This window comes from Frankliniella occidentalis, unplaced genomic scaffold (genome assembly GCF_000697945.3).
Source record: "Frankliniella occidentalis isolate FOCC.00 unplaced genomic scaffold, Focc_3.1 Scaffold42, whole genome shotgun sequence".
NCBI classification, from domain to species: domain Eukaryota; kingdom Metazoa; phylum Arthropoda; class Insecta; order Thysanoptera; family Thripidae; genus Frankliniella; species Frankliniella occidentalis.
Window position 1 is genome coordinate 592,306 of NW_026267172.1, and position 9,837 is coordinate 602,142.

Below are 9,837 nucleotides of genomic sequence, written 5' to 3' on the forward strand. Positions count from 1 at the left end.
TTGTAATTTTACAATTTTCAATTGCAATTTTATGACATGGAAACAAATCCAGTAAAATTTACAACAATTTTTCACAGTTTATGTTGATGCCATCGGATATTCGTGAATAGCAACGTACCACTATTGTGTAAAGAGTTTAGCAGAATACTGTTTAACTGTATCTTTCTTCTTGTTGCAGGTATGCGCTGCTCCTCACCTTTGGAAGGACTTGGTTCTGCTGATGGCCACGCCAATCTTGACGCCTTCGATGAGGACCTTCATGTCCTGCGGGTCGAAGAAGTAGTTGGGGTAGATGAGGGGGTAGTCGAGTGGGTTGCTGGAGCGCAGCTGGATGACTCCCTTGGAGCGGGGGCGCAGCAGCACCGGGATCACGGACCAGACGTCCTTGTTGCTGATCGGGTCGAACACGGTGTTGTAGAAGGTGTCGGTCAGCCCGTGCGCCTTACGCAGCTGCCGCCCGCCGTCCGAGTTGGTGGACCCGGACACAAAGTGGAACTCGATGTCGGGCCAGTCGTCTGTCGCGTTGGCGTACTTCGTGTTGACGAACGCAAGGCCTTCGACACCTGGGCGGCACGAGAGAAAGGGAGTGAATCATGCGCTGGATGGAGTCGGATGGGTTGCCTACCCTCGCGGCGCTTACCTCCGAGCACGGTGAGCGGCCCGTCGCCGAACATGGCGTACCGCAGCACGGCGGGCACGTTCTCGATGCGGTTCTGCACCATGGAGACCTCCTTGTTCACCATGAAGGTGAAGCCGCCGAGGCCGATGTGGTCCTGGAGGTTGTGGCCGACCTTGAGGTCCTGGATGACGGGGATGCCGAGCGAGCGCAGGTGGTCGCGGGGCCCCACCCCGGACAGCATGAGCAGCTGGGGGCTGTTGATGGCGCCGCCCGAGAGGATCACCTCCCTGCTCGCGCGCACGCGGTGCATCGTGCCGTCCCGGCGGAACTCGACCCCGTACGCCACCTTGGTCTTGGGGTCGATGAGGACGCGGGTGACGTGCGCGTTCATGGCCACGTGCAGGCCCTTGCGCAGGCGGGCCGGCCGCAGGAACGCCTTGCCCGTGCTGCACCGGGCGCCGCGCCGTGTGGTGCCTGGAGGACGTGCAAGAGAGCGTGGTTAGCTAGATGACCTCTCACTCCAAATCCCCCCGAGCAGATACGGTGGATTAGCTTACCCTGTGCGATCATGAAGCCGGTCTGGTGCTCGCCGTTGCAGTCCCTGTTCTCGTAGCCCAGCTCGACGCCGGCCTGCACGAAGGCGGCGGCCAGCGGGGTGTGCCAGGGCGCCTCCTGCACCGTCAGGTAGCCGCCCTGCGAGTGGTAGGGCGTACGCGCCAGGTACGGGTTGCGGTTGTCCTCGCTCTTCTTAAAGTAGTAGAGCGTCTCCTCCGAACCCCAGCCCGGGTTGCCCATGGCCTCCCACTGGTCGTAGTCCTTCTTGTTTCCACGGACGTACAGCATGTAGTTGAGCACGGAGGAGCCACCGATCACCTTGCCACGCGGCCAGTTGCAGCGTCCGTTTTTCATACCTGAGAAGAAACAGACACACAGGGTTGACATGGCAGCGTTAGGAACACGAAGTTTTTCAGTAACACCTTTTAACGCTGTTAGAGGGTTAGTGCCTCAGAAGGAAAGTTAAAACTGACAGAGGCTTTATACATACACTCTAAATTTAAAGGGACAATTTTGTTCCTAAAAGGGCGACGTTTTCGTGCACATCCAGACGGTACACAATTTTTTCTTAAAACTGGACAAATTGTCCAAAGTTTTACACATAATTTGTTCAAATTTACATGAAAACGTTGCCTTCTTTGGAACAATGGTTCCTTCACATATAGAGTGTAGATTTCAGCCGAGTTGGTTTCAGCACCTTTAGAGCTCTTTAGTTCCTTTACAAGAGCGTTAACTGAAATGTCTCTAGCGCCCCTGCAAAAGATACGAAATAGCCCCTTTTCCCAGTGAATTATGCATATTTCAAACTTGTACTGTGCGACGCCCCTTCGCTTACCGAGGCACGCGGTACCCTGGGGCTCCGTCTTGTACTTCCAGTCCAGCTTACTGAGCTGCAGGTATCCCGCGAGCAGCGGCACGTCCGAGATGTCCGTCTCGTCCGGCCCGGCCTCTAGCAGCAGCACGCGCCAGTTGTCCACCTCGGTCAGCCGGTTGGCCAGGACCGCGCCTAAGGCAGAACGAAGAAGCTCAAGTGGGGAATGCAATGCTGGACGGGCATTTTCAGATACCCTCTCTGTTATTGCGCTACAAAAAGTGCAGAACATGAACTGGTGTTGTGGTGAAATTTTTGTGCTTTGGATAGTTTGGAATTATTTGCAAGACACTTGTTAATATTTCCAAGACCATTTAAGCATAATTTTAAGGATTCAGTCTTACCTGCTGACCCGGCCCCCACTATGATAAAGTCGTACGTTGGCCATAGCTCCTCAGTGGGCACGTTGATGGGCCTTGACTCGGGGTCCATGACGTCGTAGTTGAAGTAGGCGATGGCGGCCACCAACATAGGCACGAAGTACGCGGCGTTCGACACGAGGTTGCCCACCCCGGCCAACCCGGTGAGGGCGGCCGGCAGGCCGACGATGCCGCTCATGGCTGTAAACAGAGCAAACAATCAGCATACGTTGTCACAAAGCCGCGCAGTTTAAACCGTTCAGAGCACAGTCCAAAACAAAAATTTTGAAAAATGTTGGCTTTATCTATATTCTACGATATGCTGTTTTGTGCTGTTTGATGAAATTAATTCACAAGGTTATGTAAAAGGGCATATCAGGCAATTGCTAGATTGTACTGTTCCATTGAATATCGATCACTTTATCAAGTGCAACTAAGAAGTACTTTATTGTCACATTTTATTGAGCGACGGGTTCTGTGGCTGGCGTGTGGCCACATGATGCAATAAGTCTGGCGACACCAATCCGGGTAGTGTCTGTGGCGCGTGGGGTGAAAGTGGTCGGTGCCGCCCCGCCGGGCGCTTACAATGTAATTAAAGGCCTCTGTAAGTCTAGCAAAGCCACCCGGTCGGCAGCCCCTTCACTCACCCGGGAAAAGTGGAACTTTATTGAGTGGCGGGGCGCACCGGCCACACCATTTCCGGAGGTATTTTTTTCTTTCAATAAAAGCAATATTTTGTCTTGTTCACCCAATGAAAGTGAATAATATTCAAAGTACTCGCAAGCTGCCCACGCGCCTAGCAATGAACCAGGCTAGAATATCTGGAAAAAAATAAACCTGGGAGAACTAGGGTAGCCGTGGGTGGTTCCACTATTTGAGGAGTCCTTGTTGCAGACGATTGCATTCGTAAACTTACGACAAGTCAATGTGATTATTCGAGAAAAAACTACGTCAAAAAAGTCGCATAGTTGTTCTAGAATTTCATTTTACAGCACTGCTGGCAGATGTTTCTGTAACCTCACACTTCAACTTGTGGCATTTTGGTACGCTTCTTTTTGTAGAGTATGGACTAATCCTCTATCTGCCAAGTTGTATCAACATTAATTCTTTCATCACTCAATTTCAGTCTTTTTGAAATAGTTCTTCTCAGTTTACACCATTGGTCCAATAGTGATGAAATAAGAATCGCGTCAGTGCACGGTGGAAGATTTGCGACGTCTTTTTTTTTCCTAGTAATACTGTACTAAATGATACTTAATACTGTTCTTAATTCACAATACTGTACTTAATTCATAATGCTGGACTTAATTTAGGCGTGTTTGTGGGGTGCGGGCTGGCCTACCGTCTTGTCGCTTACCAAGGCGCCCTACGGTCTCGTGTGAGAAATGCACTCGACCACACGCCCATTCAACTTCAACTTCAAAAAGGGTCATCACGACTGCTTGTTCGTGGCGAACTGGAGCCACCCGTAACTCGGGTCACGCAGTCAGGCCCCAGTCGGCCCATCCCCTGCGTCCCAGCAAGTGCTGGTCGCACAGAGTTCGCACAGAGTTCGCACAGAGTTCGCATTAGCTTTGTCCATAAGAGCGACGACAGGCAAACCCGCCCGCACGCACATGACAACTACAAAAGTGGGAAGAGCAATCTGGTCTGACCAGAATAAAACAAACAATAGTGAAAACCAGGTAGAAAACCATTTAGGTTTTCTATTGAAATTTACTACTGTCAGCAGCTACCGTCCACACCCCAACGTATGCGTTCGCTTTGGAGCACAGTTTATCTAACACTTGTTGTTACTCACTTTGTGCTAATTTGAGGCAGATGTCCGAGAAGCGGAGCGCGGCCGCTAACCGTTAAAATCTTACAGAGCTGACTTGCTCACTGCATATCACTGCACATCAAGACGTCCGCCCGCCCGCCCCGCTCCACCCGGTCGAACCTCAGCGACTGAGGAAGGGCTGTCGTGCGCAAGGGTCGGGTCCGGGTCGGAGCAAGTGAGAGGGGGAGGGAGGGAGTGTGTGAACTGGACAAGTTAGTGGAGGGGGCCTTGTTTATGGAAGGGCACGTAGGGAAAAGAAATTCCGTTACACACCTACCAATGTGCGACATTTACGCACTTGGGTCTTTGGTGTTGGTAGTTGTGGTCTTATAAGTGTTCAACTTTGTATTAGTGCACTTTTAAGTGTTTAAAACGCCGGCGCCCTACCTAGAAGTGCAGAACACTTCGCGTCTAACAAGCACTTTTCAAAGTGCTAAGCAGTTCAGCACTCGAATTTCAGTGCACTTGGGTATTGTAGTTTTCAGTCCAGACTCGAGCCCACAGATACATTTCACTAAATATCCATAGGGGCAACACCTCGTACCTCGTGTCTGGCGACAAATCCGCCTTTAGCTTATGTGTGACGCACATGTTGCATTATGAGTGCAGCTCAGCGGACAGGTCCACCCCGTTACATAACTGCAGGTCATACACCGACCTGTACCGCAGTCAAGGTGGAGAGTGGTGTAAGTCGGAGGTCGGGTCAACGTGGTGTGAATTGTACACCACCAAAAACGCCGGGGTGGGGGCTGCCAGATTGCTCCATTTGTTCCCAAGGCTAGATACCTGGGCCACCGTTAAAAGTGTTCGCAAATTTACAGTACAAGTTTGATTTGTAAATGAAATTTTAAAATCGCGAACACGATCATAACTTTACTTATAGAGTCGTACAGGGTATACATGCAGGTGCGCGGGTGGGCTTGCCTACTGGTCACGGCACCTCATGTTCCCATCCCTGCGAATGTGCAACTCTAAATACCCAAGTGTGTACATGAATGCGTTATCTCCGGAATACCTACATGAACGCAGAATATTGTGTGTATTAATGAACATGTTATGTAGGAGATCGTGTGCACATGCCCATGTATGCAGGTGATGTGTTAATGGCTGTGTACACACTGGTAAAACAAGTGTGCAAGTATTGCACACCCAAGTGTGCAACTTCGCATTACAAGGTGTTCAACTGAACTGCACACATCGTATTCTGCAAATATTAAACACTAGTCACTGGTTTTCAAAACGTTACCGAAATGTCAAATGTCTGCACACCAATTGACATAGTTCAGTTTGACATCATGAAGTGTTCAGTTCCTGCAGACTAGAAACTACACATCATTTGGTGTGCAACTTTCTACATTTATTTTACCAGTGCAGTACGTGAAGTCCTATGCTGAAAGGTATGTGCTGGAGTGTGTACTTGGTCATGTACATAATATCTCCTCCATTCGTGATCATGTGCACACTATCTGCTGCATTCATTTAGGTTTTCATGAACTCCCTTGTTTTTTTTTAAAGGACTCGTTTGCACGCCACAAGTTCAACCAGCAGACCTTTATTCTCCTAACTATTACGACAGTTGAAAACCTCTTGCCCGAGTGCTCGATCACGTCGCCGTCGCATTTTCTCTCGCTCGTCACTAGACTTGGCTGGCTGACAGGTACCGCGCCCCCGCTGCTCGGCTGCCACCGACCCCCAGCACGAAACTACAAAGTGGCGCGCGATACGCGTGCCCGACCGAGCGGTCCTAACAATACGCAGATAAAAATCATGATTAATTTTGTAAATGTTTCACTGTTATTCAAATTCTGTGACGTCACATACTGTATAATATAATGTGTGAATTGTGTCACGTTATTTAAAATATCATGTCACATATTTTATGACGTGACATAGGTGCGCCTACCATGCACCGAGCCTTGACCAAGTCCGTGAGGGCCGAGCGTTACAAGGATATGTAGCGTTTCAACGAATGTGACATGATACTCCAAATAATGTGACACAACTCATATTACGTAGAGTGTGACGTCACAGTATTTGAATAACAGTGTTTACAGAATTACGCACGAATTTGTTCACAGTGGGGGTAGTTAATCGTTAATTATGCACAATAGTGCATACAAAGTTGTGCATAACTATGGCTGCTTAAAATTCTGTAAGTAGTCTTATGAGAAACAGAATTCAGAAAGATTTAAGTGTACAGGATGAATTCGAATCGCTCGCTCTGTTGACCCTCGAACCGTGCAGCCGCGTGGCGTCGCGAGGCGTGCGTCTTGTTCCCGGCTCCGCTGTGCTGCGGTCGCAGCAGGTTTCGCGAACCCGGTCGGTAACGGTGCAACAACCGGCGCGCCCCCTGCCGAGCCCGCGCCGCACCGCGCCGCCTCGCCGCCGTTCAAAATTCTCGAAAATTCTCGAACAGCTCACCTGTCTGTTGACGGTGTCCTTGACCCTGGCCGTCGTTCTCGTGGCGGAAGCCGTTTGAGGGCTGCGATGTCGTCGATCAACTCGGAGCCACGACTGCCTTTTACCCTTTCTCCACACTCCGTAGGCGTTGTAAAGTCAGGCCTTACACACGATCGAGGTGGAGGTCTGCGTCGCCGGTCTCCCTTCACAAGAAGGGTGCGCGGTGCTACACTGCCGGCGCTCTGGGCCAGTGATTGTCCTCGTCCTGGGACATGCCTCTCCCGCTTTCCCTCACATTCACTCACTCACTCGATCTCGCACTAACCAACCTCCACGCACTGGATGCACGTCGGGAGCGTCTCGGTGACCGACTGAACGGTGGTGCCCCTGCCCTTGCGGCGTCGTCCCGCTGCCCATGCCGGCGTCCACTCCCCCCTCCCCCCTCCCGTACGCCTCTTTCCCCTTCCTCACTTCTCCCGCTCCTGACCAGGATAACGGGATTGCCGTCCTCCTCCATTCCGACGCCGGCTAGCCTTCCTCCTGTCTTTCTAAACATTTCCTTTCCTCTCCATCCCTCCTCTTCCTTTCGTTCCTCTCCTTCCCCCTTCTCCTTCTACCCCTCTCCTCAGCCCGCCGGTGTGTTTGAAAGACCGGCCCTATCATCGCCGCAAAGCCTAAAGCCGCACGTAGGACGTAGGACGTCCAACTCCCTGTATGGCCACCTTACCTTTCTCTCCCGCGCGGTGAGCACGCCGTTGTCGGGGACATCCGTGTTCTGGGTGTCCGAAGGCATTCTCAGCAAATTACGGGAACTCGTCGCCTCGCCTGCGAGACTCCGGGGAGGCTACCCCGCCGTACACGCAAGCACTTTAGGCAAGATGTTGCCTACCTACAAGGCGCTATGGCAGCTTGCACAGGCTGAACTGGGCAACAATATCGTCGAACAATTGGCAGCACTTTCTGGATTAAGCCCTCTCCGTAGATGATGATCGCCCGTCGAATTTTGTGCTGAATTTTGTATCCCGCTACATAGGGAGGGGTCGGTTTCGTTTACAGCCCCTTGAAAATGACTAAAAAAGACAATTTGGCCGGCAATCGCCATCTGCGTGGATTAAGGAGCAATTATACTGCGCCTGAGCCAAATCCCCTTGGGATTCCCCTTGTGGGGACCGCTACCGCGATGTCGCTCTTAAATGAGATGCGACGCATGGGAGGGCAGCGACGTTGGTCCTGGCGCTCGTGGTGTCGCGATGACGACGTGTCGGACGACATGCGCTGCCGAAAGCGAAAGCACGAACGGCTCGTTGTCCAGTCCCTGCTTGGCGGGTGAGAGGCGGGGCGGGGCGTGCGCTGCCAGTGCGCCCTTACCGGCCCTTGTCTAATCCACTTTCTACCTTTGAGCGAGGCGTTCATTCGCACGTCCGCCACCATCGCTGTACCGAAGCGCTCTGCAGCGGCGCGGCGGCGCAGCAGGAGTGGGTTCGGGTAAGGTCATATTAAAGTGGGGTCTGGAGATATTCGAGGCCATTTTTGCTTGGTGTGAGACATACTATTTTTGTGACTTATAAATAAGCCATATGGAACATGCACTGATAATGCCGCTTCGCGCACTGCTAAACCAGCATATCCGAGAGCATTCCTGTTTAGCCATGGGCTTTGTATGGTGTGCTTTGAGATCGCATCTCTGGTATGCTGATCGACAGTTTTTTTCACACCAAATGGCGAGGGACAATTTTTCTAAATTCTAAGAAATTCATTTTAGAGAATTCAAGCAAAATTTTGTGAATCTAACGAAAACTTTTTCTATATTTCAACGATTTTTGTTATGCTGAGGAAAATTTCCTTGTATGTTTTCGGTCGTATTAGCCCTTTATGCAAGGCATTTTGCCTTGTTTCCAGGATACCATATGCACGGAAAAAAAAAGATTCGCTGAGTCAGCTAATATATTGACTGCTATCTGGACAGACAAGCACATAAACTTCTGTAACCACTATATTGTCTACTCTAATCAATCATTAATCATTGGCTGTGCCAGTCAAAAATTAGCTGTGAGAGCTTATCCCTTACCTAAATCATTCGAGGTCTACCTTACTGATGCAGGCAAATCATTACTTCATACAACTTATCTTTGACTGGCACAGCCAATGATTGATTAGAGTAGACAATATAGTGGTTACAGAAGTTTATGTGCTTGTCTGTCCAGATACCAGTCCGAGGGGGCCACCACTTCAATTTAGGATGTACACAGGATTACGTGATTACGGAGATTACACGTGAATTTTGAGGGATTACACATGAATATTGTTGAATTCCTGGCTCTAAAACCGTTAAATTTGGACAATAAGGTGAAATCTAGTGATAATGGTTTAAAATTTGGTCAAGTATTACACTGAATTCATGAGGATTACATAGGGATTACACCCTCATCTGTACACAGGATTACGCGAGTGGTGGCCCCCTCGTACCAGTCAATATATTAGCTGACTCAGCGAATCTTTTCTTTCCGTGTGTGTGTACTTGTATTTAATGTTGACAGAATTTTTCTGACAAATGCCTCCATTTTCCTTCGCATTCAGTGACTGTGCATCGATTTTCCATTTTACCAACAGCTCGAGCGGCGAAGACCGTAAACGCATCGTCTGTCGGAGGGGCGCCCGGCGCGAGTTAAATGGGTTGCCTAACAAGCGGGCGGCGCGTGCCGCGGTGCACGTAGCGTCGACCCGGCTGGGAGTGAGAGAGAAAGGGAGAAAGGGGATGTGTGTAAAAGAGCGAGAAAGAATGAGGAGGGGGGGGGGGCACCACACCTCACCTCACCTCACTTCTTCCGTAGCCGCCCTGCATTGCAGTGTCTGTCTGGAGAGCTTTCTATTCTGTTGTGTGCTAGCGCTCCGCGTCACGCCCAGGCCGAAGGGTGGGGGCCGAGGCGTGACGACGTAGGGCCGCCCGTCACGGGCGTGACCACAGCTCGTCACGTCGTCACGTCGTCATGTTCCCATTCACTGTGGACTGGCGTCCCCCGTCCCAATCCGTCCGAATCACAATCACTGTTACCAAAATAATGGAAAACCGTGTAAAATTGACATCAGCCTCCCACATTTGAGGAAAAACTACCCAGATTTTATGGAAGTGTCCTTCAAAAATGCGGCAATTTCCGTCATTTTTTTTGAAAAAGTCTCCTTAAAATACGAAGAGTTTTTCCTTTAAAAATTGGAG

The 9,837-nt window shown here is 50.4% G+C and overlaps 2 protein-coding genes across 2 annotated transcripts in view; one reads left to right on the plus strand and one right to left on the minus strand.

The window, feature by feature from the left end:
* LOC113214223 (flotillin-2) overlaps nt 1–9,837 on the plus strand; it is a 203,807-nt gene that overhangs the window by 165,675 nt on the left and 28,295 nt on the right. The window lies entirely within an intron of this gene.
* LOC127749273 (glucose dehydrogenase [FAD, quinone]-like) lies at nt 151–7,006 on the minus strand. Its single transcript, XM_052266731.1, has 6 exons — nt 6,645–7,006; nt 2,390–2,605; nt 2,010–2,180; nt 1,177–1,530; nt 641–1,093; nt 151–563 (listed from the first exon to the last, which is right to left on the minus strand). The coding sequence occupies exons 2-6, from the start codon at nt 2,601–2,603 to the stop codon at nt 193–195; spliced, it is 1,563 nt and encodes a 520-aa protein (XP_052122691.1). The 5' UTR covers nt 2,604–2,605; nt 6,645–7,006; the 3' UTR covers nt 151–192.

Coding starts and splice junctions, on each gene's coding strand:
- LOC127749273 (XM_052266731.1), bottom strand. CDS start 2,603: ATGAGCGGCATCGTCGGCCTGCCGGCCGCCCTCACCGGGTTGGCCGGG. Junction 2,181..2,389: donor AGTGGGGGCCGGGTCAGCAG/GTAAGACTGAAT, acceptor GTTCTGCCTTAG/GCGCGGTCCTGGCCAACCGG. Junction 1,531..2,009: donor CCAGGGTACCGCGTGCCTCG/GTAAGCGAAGGG, acceptor GTTTCTTCTCAG/GTATGAAAAACGGACGCTGC.